This window comes from Microtus pennsylvanicus, chromosome 8 (assembly GCF_037038515.1).
Source record: "Microtus pennsylvanicus isolate mMicPen1 chromosome 8, mMicPen1.hap1, whole genome shotgun sequence".
Lineage (NCBI taxonomy): Eukaryota > Metazoa > Chordata > Mammalia > Rodentia > Cricetidae > Microtus > Microtus pennsylvanicus.
The window spans coordinates 41,894,736-41,922,185 of NC_134586.1; the positions used below are offsets into that span (position 1 = coordinate 41,894,736).

General features: G+C 33.9%; 1 protein-coding gene across 7 annotated transcripts in view; it reads right to left on the reverse strand.

Annotated features, from left to right (window-relative positions):
- Cntn6 (contactin 6) overlaps positions 1–27,450 on the reverse strand; it is a 342,570-nt gene that overhangs the window by 19,320 nt on the left and 295,800 nt on the right. For 6 of the 7 annotated variants that reach the window (XM_075983306.1, XM_075983312.1, XM_075983307.1 and 3 more), the window contains 5 exons: positions 7,606–7,781; positions 7,145–7,262; positions 6,392–6,550; positions 4,454–4,603; positions 978–1,048 (listed from right to left, as the gene is read on the reverse strand). In XM_075983306.1, the coding sequence (XP_075839421.1) occupies positions 978–1,048; positions 4,454–4,603; positions 6,392–6,550; positions 7,145–7,262; positions 7,606–7,781 (674 nt within the window). The remainder of the gene's footprint in view (positions 1–977; positions 1,049–4,453; positions 4,604–6,391; positions 6,551–7,144; positions 7,263–7,605; positions 7,782–27,450) is intronic. The other variant, XM_075983310.1, reaches the window with a different exon arrangement.

Below are 27,450 nucleotides of genomic sequence, written 5' to 3' on the forward strand. Positions count from 1 at the left end.
CCATTAGTGGCATTCTGGATCAGATAATTTTTATAGAAATCTGTATAATGTATCATAGGCTGTTTGGCAGCAATCTGGTCTTTACTTGGCTTTCCCATACCTGCCAACACACAATAACTTGGTTATTAACTCCTGAACATTGTGTTTGTCAAATCTCCTACATACTACAGAATTCCTAGCTAAGAGAGTATGGAGTTACGAATGAGGAAATATAGACTGGCTGAAATTGAAACACTCAGGCCCAACCTTTCCGCTGTAGGCTGCATGTGACTGGGTAAAGGCATGAATGAATGGATGAATGAATGAATGGTGCCCAACAAAAAAAAGAGAATTTACTTAAAAGGTTAGGAGGTATTTTTAAAATATTGACAGCTTGAAAGTGGCAAGACCATGTTGCAGTGTCGAAAGACTGGACACACCTGCTTTGAAGTTTATGATGCCTAATGATAATAAAATTTGTAATCTGTAAAAGAAAAATGAATCTATACGTTACACTGAAACAAAATTACCAAAAAAAGCTATTTGATGCTATTTACTAACATTTCTTCTAGATGCTGGGAAAGAACTGTTGATGCTGTAAAGGGCACTGTTCGAACGATAATCAGTTTTTGCCTGTGCTCTACTAAGTCTGCAATATCCCCAACAAAAAATTTTATAACTAATCAATAAAATAATACCCAACCTACCAGTTATAATTACAAGACTACTGACCACTGCTCAGTATATACTGCTATCGTTTTCTAGTATGTGGAAAAATTTGTGCTGAGTTAGCCACATTCTCTTACTTAAGTAGAAATAAAAATTACATAATACCATCCTTAAATCCTTTATTGTTAGGGTGATGTACATTTTTGCCCTGAATTTTTATACAGAGGATACTCTGTAACAATCAAATTAAGCGTTGTTGTTTTTCAGTATTCTCCCTGGCTAGGTAAATGTTTCTCATTCAAAAATAACTTAGTCGGACAGAAAATTACCTCCCACGTAATGACGAGCTCCGATCTGCTTCCACCGCCTCCATTGATATTTGCTGGTGCCACAATGGGGACTGCAGACAATCAAGAGAAATGTGGATGGTAAGGATGAAAGAAATAACTTCATCATGAAGAGTTCTGTTTGGGAGGGTTTCACCTTTCAAAACTCTCACCCTGGCAGACTGAGAGAGTGTTGAATTTTTAATGAACATAAATGATGTTTACACATATCCAAATTTCCAAGAGAGGGGACACAGTTTTGTTTGATACATGGGCACCTTGGCTCCAAAATTAATTAAAAATCAAGTAACATCATGTGTTTGACATTATTATGCATCATCTACTAATTGGCAAAATGATGTTGCATTCAGATGGTAACGGTGACACCGCTGATTTAGTGCCTAATTATACAGTTGTGCTGTAAACAAGTTACTCAGGCAGTACATTAATTAATTATTTTTTGTCAATAAACAAGCTGGATGTTTTTCCTTTCTTAACCATCAGGATGTTTTAACATTTAAAATTAAATTCTTGTGTTCAAATTACTCTGGAGAGAATAAGAGTAATTTTTAACTTTTCACTTGTAAAATCAGAGTTTTCTCTTGTACAGAAAGTCACTGAGGGGCTGTGACTTCAGCTTAATCTTCAGATCTAAGACAAAGGCACCTGATAATACTGATAAAATAATATGAATATGTTTTTCAATTCTAAGTCTATGAGGACTGCAGTGGTAAACATGGCTCATGGTAAATTGCAAACATAAAAAGAGCTAGCATATATCTCAAAGGGAGTGCATAGTCAGAACACAAATTTTAACACATACGTAGAGGGATTAAAAATATTCCTTCTGTTGACATGATACAAAGCAAACTAAATCTAATATTGGATAAAGATGCTTTGTATGCAGCATGTCGAACTGTGTAAAATTATTTACATGACACCGTTTTTGTCCAAGGTTCAGAAGTTGGGAATAAGATCACTGGGTATGGTTGGGGATTATAGTCAGAGATAATAATGTGTGTGTGTGTTTTGGGGAGAACTCAACTACTTATGTCAGTTCTTTTTCAGACTATTGTGAATAAATTGTGACTAAAGAATTATAGGTGCTTTACTTTATTCTTTTATGCAGATGTATTAGCTCCATCAGCAATAATGGTATGATAATTGATAATTTGATGCTCCTTCTTAAGATAGCATTTTCCACCATACATTTTAAGGTTCAGTTTACCCTTCATTTTGTTTGCATATTCTTTTCATAAAGTTGACCTTTACATAAGTTGTAATGTCTAAGTAGTAACATTCATTTTGTCAAAAAATGGCATGATCAGGGTAATGGTCTACAAGAGTTACTCAATATATAGTACTTGACACCTTCATATATATTCAAGACCTTTCCATAGTTAGTTATCTAAGTAATATTTTCACATCAAGCTAAATTGTTTTTTTTCTATTTTCCAATGTAATGAGAAGCAGAAAAACACTTTCTTTTAAAGATTATTTATATAATTTATGTATTTTGTATTTGTGTAAACATACACCGTGCATTTGCAGGTGCTTGTGGAAATCAGACAGGGTTGATAGAGCTGGAAGTACAGGGAACTGTGAGTCATTCATTCTGGATGCTATAAACTCATTCCAGGTCCTCTGGAAAAGCAGGAAGCAAAGAATCCTTAACTTCTGAGCCATATCTTCATCCCCTACTTTCTTTATTCAATTTAACATATACTAGCCTTAATATTAAAACCATATTGAAAAAAGTTGTTCTTTGATTACCAGAAAGAGGGGGTGGGATTTTTCATACTTTTGTATGATAGAGTATACTTTTATAGAATATCAGTATGAAAATCTCCAAGTCTTATTGTTCAAGAGAGTAACGATGGTCAGTACACATGCAAATGTTACTTCATTAACCACAATTGGAGTCAACCTTGCTAAAACAAGTAAAACAGTGGCTGGAAAAAATCCTAGAAAATAAAGCTAGTGTCCAGAGTCAGGAGGATGAACCTGAATCTTAGGGTCCAAGGTGGAACTGAAGCCACCGCTCATGTGAGTGGAGAGTTAAGTGCTATTTGGACAATTCTGGGTCCATAGTTAAGGCTTCAAATACAGAATGCCAGAAACAAAAAGGATTTTTATAGGTCCTGCTCTCTGTACTTCCTCCATAAAATAAAGGAATCTCCCATTCACTTTCACATTTCAACGTGATTTAATTCAGTGTTAGTATTATCAAATATATTTATTTTGATAATCTATTCTAAAGCAAAATAATGGTGTCGGGTGTGGGATGTGCATTGCTTTTTAGGGCACTTGTCTGGCATGGGAAAGCCTCTGAATTCCATTCCTAGAATTACAAACACAAAACAAAAGAAAACAAAAACCTTTCCTTTAAAAGGAAATTACTAGTATCTGATAATTTTGATAATTGTTCATCCTTTATGGAAATAACTCATGTTTTTTTTTAAACTAGGACAACAAGAGCAAAGATGTTTTATATTTACTTGGCTGGAAAAAATGGAATTATATGAGCTTTAGATGACAAAAGACTAAGTATGCTATTGGGGAATTAAAGGCTGAGGTGAAACGAGGGTATGTTATAAAAATGTACAAAAACTTGATTTGGAGTAAGGCTTCACTTGGATTCTGCTGTTCAATGAACTAGCCAGTACTAAATTAGCATTGTTGTTCAGTGGTTTCGGCATTACCTTATTTTCACGAAGAAGAATTTATAATTTATAACTAGATCAGAGTTGAAAAAACAGATGAAAATGAGAATTGGTTCAGTCAAGTAGATGCTATATTAATTATTTACTACCACCTACTAATGAACAAACCCTAACACAATTATAGAGTCCCTAATGAAGAATGGGTAGGAACTATATTATGAATGTTGCTTCTGTAAAGCTCTTATTTTAACACATCTGTTTCCATTATCCAACCCAAGTTAAAGCTCGAACTGTGAGAAAGAGATGAGTGGGATTCACCCGGATTTGGTCCAAGACAAATGTGAAGACTGGAAACCTTAACTCATCAACACTAATTTTGTTCTTGCAATTGTAAAGGACGCATAAAATACCTTCTTCAAGGCCAGTTGGACTGTGACTGAAAAAGCATGGGATAAAACCGGACTCTCTGAACATGGCGAACAATGAGGGCTGATGAGAAGCCAAGGACAATGGCACGGGGTTTTGATCCTACTTCATGTTCTGGCTTTGTGGGAGCCTAGCCAGTTTGGATGTTCACCTTCCTAGACATGGACGGAGGGGGGAGGACCTTGGACTTTCCACAGGGCGGGAACCCTGACTGTTCTTGGGACTGGAGAGGGAGGGGGAGAGGAGTGGAGGGAGGGGAAGAAGGATGGGAGGAGGGGGAGGGAAATGGGAGGCTGGGAGGGGGCAGAAACATTTTTTCTCCCTTTCTCAATAAATAATTAAAAAAAAAGAACTCTGACAGAAAGGAGTAAACATTGATTTCTTTATTACCTGATGCTTTGGTTCTCAGCAATTCTGATGGCTTGCTTGGCTCTCCAATTCCAATGTTGTTTCCAGCAACGACACGAAATTCATATTCCACCCAAGGACTCAAACCAACTACTGTTGCATTATATGTCTGTCCATTAAGAATTTCAGGGACTGAAGCAAACAAACAATTCTGATCTGAGTCATGAATATGCACTAGTCAAGAGCATAAAATTATTCTTATTTTTTGCATTTGTATACATATGGTGCTGAAAATTATTTTTTTTTAAATTTCTGTGAAGGATTATTTAGGAAGTTTGATGAACTTGGATTGATTCTGTTGGTTGCTTTTGGTAGACGGGGTCATTTTCATATTAATTATACTGATCAATAAGAATGGGAGGGCAGTCTTTCCATCCTCTGAAGACTTCTTCAACATTTTTTGTTCAAAGTCTCATAGTTTTTATTATAGAAGTGTTTCAGTTGTTTTGTTAGAGTTATTAGAAGGTATTTTAACTTTTGAGGATCTTATGAAAGGTGATGTATCCATCATTTCTTTCTAGACTGTCATTTGAATATAGGAAGGCTACTGATTTTTATCTGTTAATTTTGTGTCTATCTACTTTGCTGAAAGCATTTATTAGCTATAAGATTGTCCTGCTGGAGTCTTTAGGGAGTTTGATGAATAATATTATAACATCTGCAGAAACCTGCATCTTTTGACTTCTCCCTTTCCTATTTGTATACCCCTGATCCCCTTCAGTTGCCTTATCATTGTATTGAATGGCTATAGAAAGAATGAACATTCTTGTCATGTTCTTAATCTTAACGGAAAACCTGTAAGTTGCTCACCATTTAGAATAGTACTGGCTATTGGCTTGCTGTAAATTATCTTTATTATATTGAGGTATTTCATACCCCAAGCCTCTCCAAGATTTTTAACATAAAATGGTGTCGGATTTTTCATGCCTTCTTGGTAGCTAAGGAAATGACCATGTAGTTTCTGTCATGTAGAATTTTTATGTAATAAATTATTTTGTTGATTTGCACATCCCTACATCTCTTGGATGAAACTCTGAATCACAGTGGGTAATCTTTTTTAGTTTGTCCTCATATTATGTTTCAAGCATTTTATTGATAATTTTTGCATCTATGTTAATAAGGAATGTTGAGCTATCATTTCCTTTTTGTTTGATTTTATATTTTGTTTTATTGCCATATAGTTTAGGCATTAGTTTAATAATGCCTTCATAAGAAGCATTTGGAAATATTCTTTCAATTTCTGTTTTCTTGAATACCTTGTGGAATATTGGCATTAATTCTTTTTTGAACATCTTAAAGCAATCAGCACTGAATCTATCAGGCCGTATATGTTGTTGTTGTTGTTGCTGGAATATTTTTTAATCACTAATTATATTTGGCTATGGGTTTAGGGTCTATTTAAATGGTTTGTTTCATTTTGACCAATATATCAAGAAATTAATTCATTTCCTTTAGGTTTTCAAGTTGCTAGAACACAGATTGTCAAAGTATATCCTTATGATTCTCTGAGTTTCCTCATTGTCTGTTGGAATATCTTCTTCGCTTCTCAGTTTTGAAATTTGATCTTTTTTCTCTTTCCTTTTGTTATTTTGGTTAAAAGTTGGTTTTTTTATTCAAGGAATAAATCTTTATTTTATTGATTTTTTTCCTATGATATATTTTGTTATTTCCATTTTACTGATTTCAGCCCTGAGTTTATTTCATCCTATCTACTCTCTTATTTATACTTGTTTTTTTAAATGCTACCAAGTATATAATTAAGTTACTAATTTGAGGTATCTCTAGTTTGGAGTTATAGCTGATAATTTTTATTATAAAAATTAAGTATTGTAAAATATGTTTATTAGGGTTATCAAATTAAGATATTAAATCAGTGAGTATCATTGTTAGACAATCATCACAAATACAGAAGTCACTTACCTGTAGCAACGGCTTGCCAGCCCACTGAGAAGGGTGTCCGAGTCTGTACAGTAAATATTTGAATGGGACTGTTATTATCAGGACCAGGTCTCCAGCTCAGCTGTGAAGTGGTACTTGAAATGTGTTCCACTTTTACATCTTCTGGAGGACCAGGGGGACCTTGAAAAACATCATTTATGACAACTGTGTTGGAAATATTTAAACTTATCAAGTGAGGACTAGAGTATCTTAGTTTACCTGCAATATATGTAAATTACTGAATACAAGATGACGGTTGTAGATTAAATACTAAAAATCTATCTTATCCAGATGTGTAATCAAGATGACCCATTAACTTAGAAAGGCCATCTCTATAGAGTAGGCAATACTAATGTATTTATTGAATAACATGTTACGATGAGATGAATTAAAAATTAATATCCATTCTCTCTCAAATGTAGTTCAAGTAAATATAGCTAATGTGGACAAATGTAAAATCCTATACATTTTATTCTGCTATGACAGTAACTGATTATTGCAAATAGTAGGCCAGTCTAAATTTTAGGAATTGGTACTTTGTGCTAAGCATAGTCATTTATTGCCCATAACCACAGAACCCATATGATGGACTGTTGGAATTTACAAATCAGGAAATTATCTGTTTTTTCCTCATCCCCTTATCCACATTTAATTCCTCAGACAGCTGCCATTTATATATGGACATTTATGATCATGAATAAAGAATAGAACCCCTCTTTCATCATTTCTGCTCACCTCTCACAATGATATCAGCTACAGCAGACAAGCGTTCCAGTGTTGTTTGTACTGTGCATAGATATTTTCCTGAATGTCCTAATTGAATATTCCTTATCATCAAATCCCCAACAGACTCCTGTAGACAAAAAATAAAGAATTGGATGAATGAATAATCACACACAGCGGGTCCTATTTTCTTTACAGCTGGGTAGATATTAAACATAAGACAGTTTTGAAATTAGAAGACATATTAAGATTATTATAGTTTTCTATAATTTATCTCCTTCTTATCCCTGTTAATTGCATCTAGAAAACAAGTATTTTTGTGAAATACATAAAATAAAGCAAAACAAAAACAGATGCAGCTTTATGTGCAGATTGTGATTATTTCTGTAATAAAGACGGAGAGAATGATTATGGACTATGTGGACTCATGTTTAACATGCTTCATTAAGAACTTAACATTTTTAGATACTTACTCCCCCAATTCTTTCAAAATGAGCCACACCTTTCTTTAAGTCTATGACATCTCCGTTAAAGTACCAAACAAATACAACTTCCATAGTAGGGTCATGAGACACTTGGCAGGGTAAAACGATACTCTCACCGACTGTAACATCCATTTTAGATGGTGGTATTGTAATGACAGTTCTCTCTGTTGAGAAAAGATTATGCTTTAAAGACTTAGAATATGCTAACACATATTTTTGAATGTTTTGCCCCAAAGAAAAAAACAAAACACCATTTGATTTAATATGAAAATATCTTCCATTTTTCAAACATTATAAATAAATGAGACATTTGTATCACCCTCACTCCCGAATCTGAGGGAAGAGAGCAGACGAGGGGCAGGAAGATGTTAAGAGAAAGAGATTGGGAGACCTGGTGAGAAGCAGCATTTTGGGGATATGACAAGGCTGCTTCATTGATAACCTCATAGACACTGTGTCTGCTTGCACTAGATAAAGCCAGTCAACACTGTAGCACAGATCATGAAGAGGTTCATGAGACCTCCTCTTATGGAGGGACTATGAGTGCTTGATCAGTTTGGGAGGAAGGAGATTAAAGTTATCTTTGATTTCTTTCTTTAAAGTATTCTCAGATGTTTGCTTATCTTTGGAGATCTTTCTGATTAGTTCTATGCTGTATATTTAAAATTACATTATCTTTTATTTTTCTTAATGATCAGGGTTTTCAGTTTGTTTGTTTGGTTTCGTTTTTTTGGCTTTTTTTTTCTGTTTTGTTGTTCCTTGTAATTCTAGTTGTTAATCCTCTTTAACATGTAAAATTAGTAAAGATTTATTCTATTCTGTAGATTGCTGGTTTGCTTCAAATGATACTGATTTTGCTATACAGAAGTCTTACCCCTAGACAAGAAACTACTTATGATAGATATCTGTTGTCAATTGGAAAATCATTTTATTTAATTTTTTTCTAATGGGGTGACACTGGGTATATGAACCACACTCCAAGTTAGACATCATGCCCAGAAATGAGTAGTTGGGAAACACAAAACAGATTCCATGTCTTTTGTGTGCTTTTTGTTTTGTTTTGGTATTTTTATTTTAGTTTTCCTTTTTATTTTATTACTTTCTAATTTTATTATTTTTTTCGTAATGAGAGATAGAGAGATAGCCTGAAATTGAGTTTAGGGAAGTGGGCAGGATTTGGAAGGAGTTAGGTGTGGAGAACATAAACAAAGTATATTTTATTTTCAAAGATTAACAAAGGAATGAAAAGGATATATGAAGTTGTTAGGCTAAGGAGGATAGAAGGGGTGGATATGGTGGACATTAAGATAATTAGAGGCGGTGGTTTGACGTGGATGAGAATGATCTAAACACATTATATGGAATTCTCAAAATTAATGATACAGGTCTTAAATTAAACACCATTTCTTCTTAATTAAGGTGTAAAAAGTAAAGGTCTCATAGGACAATATTCCACACTTAGAGAACCATGCTATTTTTATATTTTATTCTAAATATCTATCAATAATATTAAAAAATGCATAGCTACTACTCTAAATACTTAATTAGCTTAAGAATCCATAAGACAAATTACATTTCTAAGTCTAGATACACCACAAGTTGTGTAGTTTTATAATTGCATGCTTATATTTAGAAGTTTGAATGAAACCTATATTAAGAATGCGTTTAATGGTCATTTTTTTCTTTTAACTGAAGTTGAAACGTGAATAGGAAAGATGGGAGTCTCTATTTGTAAATCCACAATTTTTGATATCAAAATATGTATCTGTCATAGAAACATTCTTGTTAGGAATATTTCTTTTTTTCTAGAGGCCAATACTTGTTCCACAAGTCCCCCTATATCATGACATAAAATTTCAAAGTCATTTCCGAGATGAATCTAGGTTTCCTGAGTTATAAGAAAGAATAACATCCATAGGCATTTTAGTTAATTATAGTGAAATATGCAGCTTTAATTCCAGAGCACTGAGGCTTCACCAACACCAAGATCCATCATTTCTTTCTTTGTTGTTATTTTTTCCATAAAATCTATCATGATAACGATTCCACCTCCCCCAACATCTCAATGATCTCTACCATCTCCCCACTCCCCAAATCTACATTCTTTCTTGTTCTGATTCTCATGAAAACAAACAGGTGGGGTTGGAGAAATGGCTCAGTGGTTAAGAACAGTGGCTGTTCTATCAGAGGCCTTGAGTTCAATTCCCAGCACCCACATAGCAGCTCACAACTGTCTGTAACTCCAGCTCCAGGAGATCTGCCATCATCACACAGACATGCATGCAGGCTAAACACCAATAGATATAGAATAAAGATAAATAATTTTAAAAAACAAACAGGAGTCTATAAAAAGACAAAAGAGATAAATAAGATAAAATAGAAGTAATCAAATCTGTTCAAGACAAAAGCAACAAGAAGAAAATGCAAAAGAAACACATATAGACATAGAGACACATTCATTGGAACATATAGAAATCCCCTAAAATCACAAGATTGGTACTTATATTATATACAAGCAAAAGGTCTATTAGAAAAGAGGAAGAAGGAGGAGAAGGAGGAAGAAGAGAAGAAGGAGGGGAGTAGGGGAAGAAGAAAGAAAAAAGAAGAGGAGGAGGAGAAGGAGCAGGAAGAGAAGAAGCTCAGACAAAGCCTTATGAGATGAAAATAGCTCCAAAATCCCATTCCGTTCAATTTGTGTTAGCTATCTATTCCCGAGCATGGGTTCTGGCCTTAAGAGTGGTTTGTACACCTGGAGAGACTCTGTTAAAGAAAACAAGTTTTTCATCATTACTAGAGAGACCCTGAATATAAATTTAGATTAACATTCTCCATTTTTTAAGGACATTTGAACAGGAACATGCTGAAACAATGCATCACTCAATTTTGCCTACAAAATGTTAAACTACTAGTTTGTATTAAAATATCATATTGGCAAAGACATAAAAGTTGGATATAGGAAGCAGTAATTTTAGGGTTTTTTTCAAGATTTATTAATTATGTACACAGTGTTCTGCCTGTATGACAGACAGAAGAGGGCACCAGATTTCATTACAGATGGTTGTAAGCCACCAAGTGGTTGCTGGAAATTGAACTTAGTACCTCTGGAAGAAAAGCCACTGTTCTTAACTTCATAGTCATCTCTCCAGCACAATATTTGTGGGTTTTAAGGTAACTTGATGAATCAGCCGTGGTAAAAATGAAAAAGAATATAAAGGAGAGAATATTATCTTAGATATATTCTGTTATGTCAAAATCAGAGAGCAGTCTGAACAGAGGACTTGACAATTGCTTCCATTTCCAATTTAAAGTGGTTTTTTTTAAATCAATTTTGTTACAATTTATCACTTACCAAGTGATATCTAACATTTTAAACACAATTTTGTTAATAAGGAAATGTTTTTGTTTAGTAGTTTCTTTGAAAAAAAATCACTATCATTTTATTTATATTTGTAGGCAGATGAGTTGGCTAATTAGATGTGTTGGTAAAGTCAAACAGTCCCTGTTTAAGTTTTTACATTAAGCATTTTAACTAATTTTCAAGCATTAAAAATTACAACCACTTCTTCCATTTATGATAGAGCATAGTGGCAAAATTAAACTAATTATTCTTTATATGTGTTGCTCATTGGCCATACAGTAATGACTAAAGCTTCATGAATAAGAAGTTATCATAGTATGATATATAACTGTTATACTTTCACTAGACTGTTCCAGCTTTTAAATGTATGACAAGTATTTATTTGAGGACTCTTCATCTCCCCATCCTTCTGTTAAGAATTAGACAAATAATTGTGGGAGACGGGATGTAAAACAAAGCGCTGAGTAACACTGCATATTTACCTTCATAAATGTATCAACAGAGGGTGGCTATCGTGTATGAGACTGTGTTATTGTATACATCACCAAAACTCTGGCAGCCCCATATGTGTGAAGTAATTCCATGAGTATGTTCTACTTTTGAGGGATTATCTTGTAGAAAAGAGATTGCTTAAACAAGGAAGTTCATGGCAAGTAAAAGTAACTCAAGAAAAGCTCACACGTGGCAAGAAAGAGCCACATCCCCTGTTGTCAAGGACATTTATCAGGTGTCTGTGTAAAGAAGTCTGTTTGGTAGATGCTGGAAAGTACTCATGAGTCAGAGGAAAACATGACTGAGGAGTTAAGATGAAGTCTTCTAACAGTCCTACACATAGGACTTGGGCCATATCGTCAGTAAACATGGGCTTAGCTCAAGCGACATGGAAAGTTTGTTTTTGAAACTATTTAATACCATTTTTCTCTAAAATATTTTACTGCTTATAAAATTTGAGAAGGGTGATATTGATACATGAGTGGTTCAATCAATTCGTATATATTAAAACACATACCACTTTATTGAACTTATTTCTTGATTATAAGATTTTTCTTACTTGCTTTTTTATAAATTCATCAGGCCACTGGAATCTATATTTTTAGCAACTTTATTTTCATTTGAGGTAATTACTTGAGCTACATCACTACTCTTTGCAAGTAAACATTTTTTTTTAATTTTTTATTCTTTGATAAACATTTTTTAAAATGTTTATTTTACCAAGGACCTTTAAGGCCAATATAACATTTTTAGAGCTATGAACTTCAGTTTTAGACTGCAATATTTCTGTGAACTTCTGATAAATTGCTTTTTATAACATAAGCTATTAATATGCACATAAATGCCGAGTATTATTTATTCTAAAATAATTTCATCTTTTATCACTGTGAAATATATTACTCAAGTTTTTATTTATTTATCTTTTCAGGTAAATGTATATGAAAGAACCTTGAAATTTGTTCTGATGTGGACATTGTGCAGGAAGCTGGCATGACATTATGATTTGTGTATTAGTTTAAATGTCACTTATTCATTCCATTGTGGGTTTTTCAATTACAATGAGAAACTCATTAATAATTGCTTTTCCTGAAGCTTCATATAAAAATAGAGTTCTTCTCCTTGTATCAAATAATCTTGAAATTAAATTTTTATTTCTAGCCCTGTGGATATTAACTTTGTCATGCTGTAGAAGTGTTCAAAACTCATGGATCTTCTAAACTCTTTGAAGAATTCATGCAACAGTATGATACGCTTTACTGCACCGCCCAAACATAAATATATGTTTTACTTGTAAAAATTTGCTGGCAAAGTTTGTTGCCTGTGTACTACCAGCTCGTACCCTGCTGCTGAGACTGGAGAATTAACATTTCTGAAATTGCCACAGCAAGACTTGGGCAAGCTGGCTGACTCTTTCTCTGGAGGCAGGGGCTGACTCTCAGAATCCTTTCAACTGAAGCTGTTATTGCTGTCCACGGCTGCCCTCTGCTGCTTTCCCCACTATCACATCCACCCACATGGATGTAGACCCTATGTGCCTACCCGCCCACTTGGGAACCAAGCTTCCCTAACAGTCATTAGGCATAAACATGCATACCTGCACAATGGGCTACCTTCTCATGTGTGCACTACCGGAACAGTACCCAGTCCTGAGCTACTGCTTAAGAGTATAACCATGCTCACATGTTCATGTGCAGGGTACGTCACATCACTAGACATTAGACATAAGTATAAAACAAGTTCAGTGATAGGCAGATGAAGAAATTTAAGACAACAGTGGAATATGAAATCAAGTATGATACATGTTTTAGCAAGAAACAACATGAGACTGGGTAGAGTATCTTAGGAGCAAGCCCTGCATACCATGTTAATAATTATATCATTACATATGAGTAAAGAAAAGAACAGCATTACTAGAAGATGATGCGATTGGAAAGATGGGAAAAGAGAACAAAATGTTCATAGGAATTAAATTTTATCTAGATAGGAAGATAATGTTTGAGTGCTTATTCAACAACAGAATTTATAGTTAATAATACTATATCACTTACTCAGATTTTCTGAGTATAATTAGCATAATTCTATTTTAAAAGCAATAAGTATTGCATGACTGATAAGTTAATAAGCTTAATTTAATAATATAACAATGAAAACATCATACAGTGCTATATAGATACATGCAATTTTAGTTTATTAAAGTATATTAAAAAAGAAATGTGTAATTTTCTTGAAAGATATGTGAAATAATGAAAGTATGATGTAAGCATTGGCCCTAATGATATATGAAAAAAAAATGGAGTGTTTATTATGAGTTTCACCTGCACATTTTCAACTCGAATAAGTTTGGAATCACTTGGGGACACATTTCTAAGCATATATTTGAAGTATTTCTAAACAGTTTTAATGAGGAACAATGCATCCTAATTACAGGTGCTACTATAACATGGCCTAAGAGACAAGACTAGATTAAAAGGGGGAAATGAGGAAGTCAGGCAACACTGGTATTTGTTTTATTGTACACTCTGACTAATGACTGAATTCTGTTCCTATGTCCTGCCCGCTGTGATGGACTATATCCTCTCAAACTGTGACCACAAGAAATACTTTCTTCCTTAAGTTGATAATGTCAACTATTTTATCAGAGCAATGAGAAAAGTAACTGCCATGTACACAGACAGAGACAATAACTGTATAGACAGACACATTATCCAAGAAAAAGTGATGTGTGGTTAACTGAGCATAGCATCACCTGTAAGAATCCTCCTGTGTAGACAAAGCAAGGTTATTTCTCATGTTCCCCTCTCCAAACTGCATAGGAACCAACCTTACACTATATACGTAACTTCCGAACTGTCAGGGAGCACTGATTATTCTCTTAGAGTAATCATTTTGCAAGCATGCACAGCACCAGAGGAAAACTCATGGTATGTACATAAGACAAAGGGCAATATAATATTTGCAGAAATAAAGACTCAGAGCAAAAGAAAAAAAGAGAAAAATGCACATGTTTTCATGTAGTCTAGTCCTTTCCTAAGTGTGGGTATGTTCCAACAGAGAAGTTTATGTTATTTGAAGTTTATATTGAAATGCTTCTTACAATATGTTAATTAGTAAGTGCATTAGAGTCTGAATCATACAAATTAAATGAAGAGAAGTGAACTGTACTAGACTACCACTAGTAAAACTTTCAGATTCATTAAGCATCTTCATCTTGAAACAAAAAGGATAAAAAAATCCATTTCATATAACTTCCTTTTTCTTGCATATACTATCCATGTTCATTGAATGTCTAGGCAAATGATGCTGAAATTTCTGCAAGCACAAGATTTTCTTGTTGAATGTGTTCAGAATGCAAATTTCTCAATTCCCACATAAAATACTGATTCAGTAGATTTCAAGCGAGATCCCTGAGTGTGGACTTTTCAGAAGCCTCTCCAGTGGATTTGTGTAGTTATTGCAAATGCTAAGCTGAGAAGACATTGATAAAAATTTTGAATAACACTTCCGTTTAGGACAATTGACACTCTTAAATAGAACATCAGAAAGTGACTAATACCTTGGAAACAGGAAAATTTCACTGTCAGTAAAATGCACTGTCAAGAAAATTTTAATTGTAAACACAGTGGTTCAGCATTCCCCAGAATTAATTTTGTGATTAATTGCATTCTTAGAGCTCCATATGACAGTTTAGTGTAAAGAAATTTCCAAAATTCCTAGAATACAGATACATACTATTTCAAGAAATCCTATAATTTAAAGATACATAATGTTTTCCATTTGTTTAATAACTTTAACATGTTTTATGAAATAGGGAATGAATAGTTCATGTGAACATACAGCATATGTGATGAATGCACACATATTAATATTTATGAGATAATCATGAAAACTAGAACCATCAATATTAGAGAAAAAGCTTCAATTTTTATGATACTAACTCTATTTTTATTTTATGTTAAATAAATATTCCTAAATATTTTAAAAATACATTCAGAAGTGGTTACAGATGAAATATAATATATATGGAATTTGCCTCTAGTTAAATAGGATAAGTGTTGGGTCAGTAAGTAAAGGTTTTCAAGAAAGAAATTTAGAAATTCGTTGTTTAATTTCCACACTGGGTGAGATGACATAAAACTCTATTATTTCCTCTAGCTCTATTGTATATCTAAATTTTTTCTACAAGACAAGACAGTCATAAAATGGTAGGTGGAATGAAAATTGTTCTACAGTTTCGACATAGCTTCTAAAATAATGAAAACTAAGGACTTTGTAAAGCATACCCGACATACAAATGAAAAAGGCTGGAATATCAGTAGTAGCCATTTTTGAAAATCTTCATTGGAACACAAAGTCATCACACCAAAATAATTTCACATACCCATCTTGCTTTTCAGACATAAGGGAAAGTTTCATAGAAATTAGATCACTTTTGATAAATATATTTTTTCAAATTTTAAAAACATGTTTGTCAATAATTTTTCATAATTCATTTTCAGTTATGAACTTGCTAGTAGACAGGGAAACTAAACACATAAAACATGTCAGAAACATAAAATCTGTTTTTTAAGACTAATTAAATTTGTTCTCTATATCAGTTGCCAAGGACAATATTACATGTGTTGATCTCACAGAACATTTTAGAAGTCCCAAAAAGGTTAGAAAATGTGTGTCTGATATCATTGACCATAATTAATAAATTACTTTTTTTAATTTAATTTATTATGTATACAATATTCTGTCTATATGTATGCCTGAAGAGGCCACCAGATCTCATTACAGATGGTTGTGAACCACCATGTGGTTGCTGGGAATTGAAATCAGGACCTTTGAAAGAACAGGCAATGCTCTTAACCACTGAGCCATCTCTCCAACCCAATAAATTACTTTTTATAATTCTATTTTGTTTTACACAACTGACATGGTTGAAATCTTTATTTGTGTGTGATAATCTTTTGAAGGTGACTGCTTGAAGATGACAATTCCACCCCCAAGTTCCACAATGTGCAAAACAGTGCATTCTCTCCATATAAACTTGAGACTCTGCCTTTATATATTTATAACATGACAGGACATGTTGCTAAGATATAAATACAAAGTTTTGTAGGGCACTATTTACACTTTATATAGGTGATCTTTTTCTACGATATTTTTTTCTTACAAGATAACTTGTAAAGACTAGAAACATTAAAATATGCTTTGAAAGGTAATCCCCTCCCTATGTTTCTAAAAATCTCTAATTTTTAAGATGCTAAGCTTTTTTTCTATATATTTTTGCAAGTACATGACAATTGGAATTGGTTTTTTGCCTATTTTTAAAATTTAAGCTTTATTTTATATATATATATATATATATATATATATAGTTTTTAATTAATTTATTTATTTATTAAAGATTTCTGACTCCTCCACGCCACCGCCTCCCATTTCCCTCCCCCTCCCCCAATCAAGTCTCCCTCCCTCATCAGCCCAAAGTGCAATCAGGGTTCCCTTCCCTGTGGGAAGTCCAAGGACCACCCACCTCCTTCCAGGTCTCCTAAGGTGAGCATCCAAACTGCCTAGGCTCCCACAAAGCCAGTCCGTGCAGTAGGATCAAAACCCAGTGCCATTGTTCTTGAGTTCTCAGTAGTCCTCATTGTCTGCTATGTTCAGCTAGTCCGGTTTTATCCCATGCTTTTTCAGACCCAGGCCAGCTGGCCTTGGTGAGTTCCCAATAGAACATCCCCATTGTCTCAGCATTGTCTCAGTGTGTGGGTGCACTCCTTGCGGTCCTGAGTCCCTTGCTCGTGCTCTCTCTCCTGCTGCTGATTTTGACCTTGGGATTTCAGTCTTGTGCTCCAGTGTGGGTCTCTATCTCTGTCTCCTTTCATCACCTGATGAAGGTTAACATCCAGGAGAATGACTATATGTTTTTCTTTGGGTTCACCTTTTTTTTTTTGTTAGCTTCTCTAGGATCACTAATTATAGGCTCAATGTCCTTTATTTATGGCTAGAAACCAATTATGAGTGAGTACATTCCATGTTCCTCTTTTTGGGTCTGGCTTACCTCACTCAGGATATCCTGAGTGTTTTCTGAACAGAGAATTCTCAACAGAAGAAGTTCAAATGGCCAAAAGGCACTTAAGGTCATGCTCAACTTCCTTAGTGATCAGGGAAATGCAAACCAAGACAACTTTGAGATACCATCTTACACCTGTCAGAATGGCTAAAATCAGAAACACCAATGATAGCCTTTGCTGGAGAGGTTGTAGAGTAAGGGGTACACTCATCCATTGCTGGTGGGAATGCCAACTTGTGCAACCACTTTGGAAACAGTGTGGCGGTTTCTCAGGAAATTCAGGATCAACCTACCCCTGGACCCAGCAATACCACTCTTGGGAATATACCCAAGAGATGCCCTATCATACAACAAAAGTATATGCTCAACTATGTTCATAGCAACATTGTTTGTAATAGCCAGAACCTGGAAACAACCTAGATGCCCTTCAATGGAAGAATGGATGAAGAAAGTATGGAATATATACATATTAGAGTACTACTCAGCAGTAAAAAAACAATGACTTCTTGAATTTTGCATGCAAATGGACGGAAATAGAAAACACTATCCTGAGTGATATAAGCCAAACCCAAAAAGAGGAACATGGGATGTACTCACTCATAATTGGTTCTAGCCATAAATAAAAAACATTGAGCCTATAGTTCGTGATCCTAGAGAAGCTAAATAAGAAGGTGAACCCATGGAATTGGTTTTTTAAACAATGAGAGCTTTATTAATGTGAGAGTAGTTCAACTTGTAAGTAAATACACAGTTTCTCTGAAGAAAACATATAAATGGCTAAGTATCTATGAAGATACTTAAAACTCATCATCAAAGAAATGCAAATTAAAAACTTACGTCTTTTAGAAGAGCTCTTAACAAAAAGGCAAGAGATAAGGTTCTGTGAAGTATGGGTAACACGTGCTTTCTTCATTAAATTTTTAATTAGATACAGCAATTAGGAAAAAAAATTAAAACCAATAAGAAGTTCCATAAAAAATAAAATGAGAACTTTCATATTACCCAACGCACTTTGATCTTCTTACACTCCTATGTTCATTGCAGTGTTATTCACAAAAGTTAAAATATAAAAGCATAGTTTGTACCTATCGTTCATTGGAAGGATAAAGAAAATACAGACTGTCTCACCAGAGTTCTATTGGCATATTATTCAGTCCAATGACCAAAGAAAGGTGTTTTCATTTCTGACAGCATAGATCTGCCAGGATGACATGAGAAATAGTATTGTTTCCAGGAAGAAAAAAAATATTCCTAAAACGAATTTATATGATGAACCTAAAATTGCCACACACATAAAAGCATTCTGTGCAATGGTGGATACCAGGAGGATTGGTAGGGGAAATGCAGATGCACTTTCTAGTAAGTAAAAAAAAGTAGTTGGTAATTATGAAGAGTAAACACAGTGTACTAGTGACATGCAGGGTGACAGGTTTAGTGACACTTTAGTGTGGCCTGGAAATTTGATAAGAGACCTAGCTTTGGGTATTGTCACCATAAATGAAAGCATTATTAGGAGGAATGCAGACAAGCATGCTAATATTTGATTGTGGCAATAAGTTGTTATGTGTGAGAGCACACTTAAAATCATGTTCTTCTCACATGTTTTACACTATTTTAAAGGGAAAATTATACTGGCAGCCCTCTAAGATTATTCGAAAGGGACATTTTAAATTTTCCTTATTTTAGTATTTGTGGGGTTACTTGATTGAGAAAATAAGACTCATTGCTGGGGTGATCACGATGAATATGAAAGGAAATCAGACAGAGAATGGTGATGAAGAGTATTAATGTTCCATTAACTTCCAAACAATGTTTCCTTCCCTGTTGATCAAAATTTAAAGAAGAACTTCATTTTGCTATTGTGATAGTTGGTTGAGTAATGTAAACAAAGTAAAAGGAATACAAACTGCTAATTTTGAGGCACAATTGAGGGTGGGGACCCTACAGAAAATTTCACATATGATCTCTTGAAATTTTTTCATCACTGCTGAAGGATGGAAAGACCTGTTTATGTCAGAGAGGACACTGGTGGTCAGAGTTGCCAAATAAGTAAACAAGAAAGTATGTAACAGTGATCTTTGGAAGTTGGAATATATCCAGCCTTGTGGGCCACCTTGATTGGAGAGCAATATATCAGTAAACCCCAAATATTATTTGAACTCTGATAAAACTTTTATTAACTATCTTACCTATGAATAAATAGCTAAGACTCACAAGGGATCTTTGTGTACTATTGATAAAGCATAGAAAGTTAACCAAAGAAAGAAGAAAAATCAGTTTGGGGAAGAAAAGTGTACATTCAGAGTAAATGGGAACAATGCTCCAGGAAATACTTTCTGGAAAGAACATACAAAGATATTATATAAGTGAATAGTCAAAAATTAAAAATATTTAAAGTATATCAAAATTATATTGTTCCAGAAGATTGAACTTGAAATAGAATTAAATAAAGACTAGGAGTAAACAGGAACAGAGGAAAATATATATGCATGCTTGTTATCGGCATATAATTATAGATGTAAGCTAGAATACTACTTTAGAGAATCCAATAGTTAAATTCAGAAGATAAGATGAAGTAAATTCTGAAATTATAGAAGATAGCCCAATCCAGGAACTATAAGATTTTACGAAATGCATGTTAAGTGTTCGATATCATAGTAGAAAAGAAATTTGAACTACAAGGCACCATTTTGAAATTATAGAATATCAGGAGAAAGTAAAGTCCTAGCTAGAGAGAAAGATAGTAGAATGAAGGGATGAGGAAGCCAAATGTCTTCAGTTTTCAGGGCATGGTAACATCATGAAATTTCAAGAGTAACCATTAAAATCCAGAATTGTATTTCTAAGCAAAATATTAATCATGGTAATCATAAAATAAAGGCATTTTCTAAACTGTTTCCTTATGGAGTTAATTTTCAGAAACTATTGGAATGTTAAATATGTAAAAACAAGGGGATACATTTAACAAAAGAAAAAGGTGGTATTTAAACAGCACAGTATTGATACCCAGTAGCAGTTAAGTTGACATGAAAGGCAGGAACAGAGATAGACATGGAATTGAATTATTGTCATGTCCACAGAACACTAACCAAACAAACAAGGGTAAGAAAACACAGAAAAGTCAAAGGTGATGTTCTCCAGTAATGTTCAAAGCAACAAAAATATAACAGAAATTGGTATGATGTGGACTATATTTCTGTAACTTAAGCTAATTGGAAGTGGAAAATTTAATCTTTATTTTACATGCTTTTGCTTGTCATGCATACAAACAGCAAAACAAAAGGGTTACTATATTTTGAGACATACTAAAAATTTGCGACATACTAAGATTATCTGATAAAGTATGTTCATATACACTAAAATATGCATGCAGTGCTTTAGTTACATTCTACCATAGGTTAGGATGTATGTCCTTTAATTTCAAAGCACAAAGTAGTCACGGTAATCATGGTCCACATATTCCAGTTTAGCTGAAGTCACCACTATCCATTTTCTTTAAAATAATACACAAATAATCCAGAAAAATAATAAATAATTCCATAGTTTAAAGAGAAAACAAACAAAAATTAGAATTAGGCAAGAAATATATATATATACACATATATCTTATGCAATTGCAGGAACTATGAAAGTTTATATGAAATAATTTCTTAGAAAATAAAAATATTAAAAGCAGTGTGAAGAAAGTTCATAGCACTAAATGGAAACTGGAAAAATCTCACACTACGTAGTTAACAGAACATCTGAAAACTCTAGAACAAAAGGAGCAAATTTACCAAGAAGGACTAGATGGCAGGAAATATTCAAATTGAGAGCTGAAATCAGTAAAACAGAAACAAAGAAAATAATAGAAAGAATCAATGAGACAACGAATTGGTTCTTCTAGAAATTCAAGAAATTGGACAGTTATCCAACCCAACCAAAAGGCAGAGGAATTATCCAAATTAACAAAATCAGAAACAAAAAAAGGGGACGTAACAACAGACATGGAGGAAATCTAGAGAGCCTTCAGATCATACTTTGAAAACCTATACTCCACAAAATTTGAAAACTTAAAAGAAATGTATAATTTTCTGGATAAATATCACTACCAAAATTAAATCAAGACCAGATAAGTAAATTAAATAGACCTATAAATGCCAAAGAAATAGAAGCAGTCACAAAAAGATTCCCAATCAAAAAAAGCCCAGGACAAAATGGTTTCAGCACAGAATTCTTCAAGATTTTTACAGAACTAGTACCAATACTCCTCAAATTTTTCCACACGACAGAAATAAAAGGAACATTGCCAAATTCTTTTTACGAGGCTACCATGACCCTCATATATAAATCACACAAAGACATTACTAAGAAAAAGAATTACAGACTAGTCTCACTCATGAACATTGATGCAAAAGTACTCAATAAAATACTGGGAAACTGAATCTAAGAACACATCAGAAAAATCATCCACCATGACCAAGTAAGTAGTCTTCATCGAAAAAGATTCAGGGATGATTCAACATAACAAAAATCTGTCAATGTAATCCATCATATAAACAAACCAAAAAAAAAAACCCACATGATCATCTCATAATAAATTTGTTCCTGCTAAAGGTCTTGGATAGAGCAGGGATACAAAGTATACCTAAACATAATAAAGGCAATATACAGCAAGACTACAGTCAACATCAAACTAAATGGGGAGAAACTCAAATGATTCCACGGAAATCAGAAACAAGACAAGGTTGTGTCATCTAACCATATCTGCTCAATATAGTACTTAAGGTTCTAGCTAGAGCAATAAGAAATTAAAACAAGCCGGGCGATGGTGGTGCACGCTTTTAATCCAAGCACTCGGGAGGCAGAGGCAGGCGGATCTCTGTGAGTTCGAGACCAGCCTGGTCTACAGAGCTAGTTCCAGGACAGGCTCCAAAGCCACAGAGAAACCCTGTCTCGAAAAAACAATAAATAAATAAATAAATAAATAAATAAATAAATAATAAAACAAGATTAAGGGGATACAAATTAGAAAAGAAAAATTTAAACTCTCATTATTGGCTGATATGATAATCAGCAAATTACATAAATGACCACAAATACTCTACCAGTGAATTTCTACAATTCATAAACACCTTCAGTAATGTAGCAGGATACAAGATTAACTAAAAAAAAAAAAATTAGTAGCCCTCCTAGCAAAGATGATAAATAGGCAGAGAAAGAAATCAGAAACATCATCCTTCACAATAGGCACTAATAACATAGAACACTTTGAGTAACTTTATACAAACAAGTGGAAGACCTGTATGATAAGAACTTCAAATCTTTGAGGAAAGAAATTGAAGGAGAAGTATCTCCCATACTCCTGGGTAGGTAAATTAAAATAGTAAAACTGGCAATCTTATCAAAAGCAACCTACAGATTCAATGCAATGCCGATTAAAATCCCAGCAAAATTCTTCACAGACTTTGAAAGAACAATACTCAACTTCTTATGGAAAAGCAAAAACAAAGAAAACAAACAAACAGAACAAAACAACAACAAAAAAAATGAAGATAGGCAAAACAATCCTGCACGATAAAGGAAGTTATGGAGGTATCACAATTCCTGACTTTAAACTCTACTACAGATCTACAGTTCTGAAAACAGCCTAGTATTGGCATAAAAACAGACAGGAGGACCAATGGAACCAAATTAAAGACCCAGATATTAATCCACACACCTACAAACACCTGATTTTTAACAAAGACACAAAAAATGTAAAGGGAAAAATGAATCTTTAACAAATGGTTCTGGCTTAACTGGATATCAATATGTAGAAGAATGAAAACAGATCCATATCTATCACAATGCACAAAACTCAAGTATAAATGGATCAAAAACCTCAACATAAAGCCAACCACACTAAACCTCATAGAAGAGAAAGTAGGAAGTACACTTGAGCACTTCGGCACATAAGACCACTTCCTAAATACAACCCCAGAAGCACAGACACTGAGAGAAACAATTAATAAATGGGACCTTCTGAATGAAACCGAAAATCTTCTATAAAGCAAAGGACATGGTCAATAAGAAAAAAAGGCATCCTACAGAATGGAAAAAGATCTTCACCATCATCATATCAGACAGAGGGCTGATCTCCAAAATATACAAGAACTGAGGAAACTTGACATTAAAATAACAATTTTTTTTAAAAAAATGGATGCAGACCTAAATAGAGAACTCTCAACAGATGAGTCTAAAATGGCTGAAAGACGCTTAAGGAAATGCTCAACGTTCTTAGTCATCAGAGAAATGCAAAACTAACAACTCTGAGATTCCATCATATGCCTGTCAAAATGGCAAAGATCAAACACACTAATGACAGTTTATGCTGGAGAGGATGTTGGGTAAAGGAAACAGTCTCCCATTTTTGTTAGGAACAGACTGGTAAATTTGTTTTGGATATCAGTATGGTGTTTACTCAGAAAATTAGGCAACAACCTATCTCAGTGTTGACAGAAGTTTCCTGTCCTTTCTGTTCTCACAGCCATTTAGTCCCAAAGAAATCACACAGAGGCCTACACTAATTAATTTCCTTTCAAATCACCAGTTTGTTTCTATACCTGCACTTATAAAGTTGTAATCATCCAGTAAATGAAGACTAAGAAACAACTCCAACATTACTTGTGATATTAAAGGAAAAATAAAAAAGTTGTCCAGACCAGTGTTAAAATTATATATATATATATACATATATGTATATATAATATTCATCTTCAAAAATAATTTCTACATCAATACTTTATAATTCAAAAATATCTGCATGAAAATGCATCAAATCCCTCTGTGTAAGAAGAATGTAGACTGTGCAATTAATATTTTTAGTGAAATGGTCATACTCACTAAAACTTCACTGCTATGATCTCAGTCTCTACAATATGATAATGTGTTCCAATGTCCTGCCATTTCTCTGGGAATTTACATTCAAATAAGCAGAGCTGCTTTATAAAGGTTGGTTAAACTCTTCAAAGCCTCTACATTGCTGTTTAAATCCACAAAACCTCCAATTATCTGCCTGTCTTGGGTATGTATTATGCTCAGTAATGCTGACCAATCTTAGAGAGTGCTCTCATTCTGCATGAGAAAAAGCAGAGGGCATTCTGTATGTGGGTATAATAAAGACTTCTATCACAAAGAATAAACAACTAAATGAGCGGCAATAAACTTAATTTGCACATTAGATATGCTTTTCCAAGTTCCGACATTTCAGTTGAAAATAATGCTGAAGCAATGAGGCCTATAATTGAACATCCAAAACTTCTCCAGTGGGGAAACAAAAACAAATGTTGCCTGCAAACAAGATCATTTTTATAGCCTGCTGTTACTCCGCTTTTTAATAATTTTCTAAACACTAATTCATATAATTCACTCCTTTATATGATATTTATATACAATTTCATATATGTATAGGATGTGGTTTTTATCTAAGTCCTAAAAAATGAGAACTTTTAAAACTATTTTCCTCTCTATTCCCTGTTTGTGCCTATAGAACATGTCCTCAGATCACATTGGGCATCTTGGAAGGATCTTGCAAGGCAGCTGCTAATTGCATTCACAGTGTCTGAACAGAAAATTGCCTCATCCTGTTGCATTAGTGAAGTAGAAATTTCCAGACACACAGCGCAGATAACTTCAGAATCCTCTTAACACAGATAAGCCGTATCAGCTAAAATGAAGCTGGAAATATCTCACTCTTGTAACCATTATCTTTTTACATGTTATCTAACAGCAACATTTCCTGCATGACTGAAGCTGATAAATAAATTCAAAGGGATATGATTGTTTTATCAGCTTGATTGAAATTTCTTATTTGTTACTCACCACTGTTCTCCTTACACTCACTAGTATGTGCTCATTGGGATTCGAGAAATAAAATCTTTGATTTTGTAATGGCCATCAGATGGACATTATGTGTCAGGTAGTACACATACTCACAATGTTAAGCCAGCTTTTAAGAAAAGGAAAGAAAATGGTTAGTAAAATATATAATATTTTTCTCAGACCAAGGTTCCAGATTTATAGATTGTAAAATGATAGATTTTTTTGTTTTTTGTTTTTGTTTTTTTTTTTTTTTGACAGTGCTACTGCCAATGAAAAGAAATGAAAGGCAGCAGTCCAGTTGAGACAGGATTATAGGAAGATTGGACAATCTAATCAAGTTTTATTTCACAGGTCAATAATAGTTTATTAAAACTGCTTGTAAATATACTATGTATATGTTTTGTGTATATCTGTAATTTTACTGCTGTATGAATGAATATAATTTTCTGTAAGTTCATATTGTGTAGTACTTTTTGTCATTGGTAAACAAACAAACAAAAACTCAAATACCCTTATTGTGAGATTTACATATTTTCTAAAAATTAAAATAAAGAGCCTAACAAATATCATTTATATAACTATATACAAATAAATAATAACTTGGGGTTGGAGAGATGGCTCAACAGTTAGGAACACTGGTTATTCTCCCAGATGACCCAAGTTTAATTCCCAGCCCCACATGGCACCTCACAATTATCTGTAACTCCAAGATCTGACACCTTCACACCCTCACACAGATATACATACCAAATACCAATGCACATAAAATGAAAATAAATAATAATTAGACAACCACACATATTGACATCAGCTACATTAACACTGGCACCTTTTCTGCTGGTCAGTCAACCTCCAGTGCTTAAACATCAGGACAGAGCCAGGAAGTGGTGGCATACACCTTTAATCTTAGCCCTTGGGAATCAGAGACAAGCAGAATCTATGAGATCGAACCCAGCCTTGTCTACAGAATTGAGTTCCAGGACAGGTAACCAAACTACAGAGAAACTCTGTCTCGAAAACTAAAACAAACAAAACAAAAATAACTAGCAAGCAAACAAAACACCCACTAGGACAGTGGATTTTCTTCACAAAGTTCTCAGATTTCCTACAGCTTTCTATTTACCCTCGTATGTTAAGACATATCTGCTTGAAACCAGAGAATATAAAAACCCAAAACGGAAGAGGTGAAAGTACTTAAAAATATACATTCACTTTTTTTTTTTCTTTGCTGTGAGTTGTTTCTTAAGGTTGGATTCTGAAATAGTCAAAACTGTCAAATTTTAGAGAAAATTAACCAGTACAGCAAACATTTGTGGATAGAGTTGCAGAATAACCGTTCAAGCTCTATACTGGGCATATGAAACAGCTGTCAGTGCTGTCGTTCTTAGCATTCATCTCAGATTAAAACATAAATTTTCTTGCCCTATTTATGTTACTGGACTAAAATGGAAAGTAGTGCCCTGACTATCAACAAAATAAGTTAGTGAACTATATAGTCTGTAAGAAGACTGAAGTGTAGAAGGATGCTTGGGTCCATTAGTGACAAAGTGAACAACATGGAAAGAGGCCAAAAGTTATACTAACAGGACTTCTGTTTGAGACAGTACCTTCTTGACTTCACAAGAAAGTTGCCCTCTTGATACCTAACAATGTGGTTGCTGAAACATGAGTTGCCTGTTGACCACACAACAACATGTAGGGACAAAATTTCATAAGGTGCCATCTCTGAAAGAAGAGCTATACAAAATCAGTGGCTGGTGAAAAAGAGAAAATTGTTTTTTCCCCAGGGCCTTATAGGTTATTCAAGGGCAAGTGGTCAGCACTAGAAACGTGAACATAAGAGCAACACTAAATAGACTCTATAGTTTATATATGACAATGGTAATTATGGAAGAACTCATGAATTCAAGGGAAATTGGGAAAGATAGAAAGAGTCAGAGGGGTGCAAATGATATAAATACAGTGTACTCATTTATTAAATCCTTGAAAACTTTAAATTAAAAAAATAACAAATCCAATAAATAATAGTAGACAAAAGGATAAGTCTGTTCCTGTTGTCTTCTCTTTAAAAAATAATCTTAAGCAA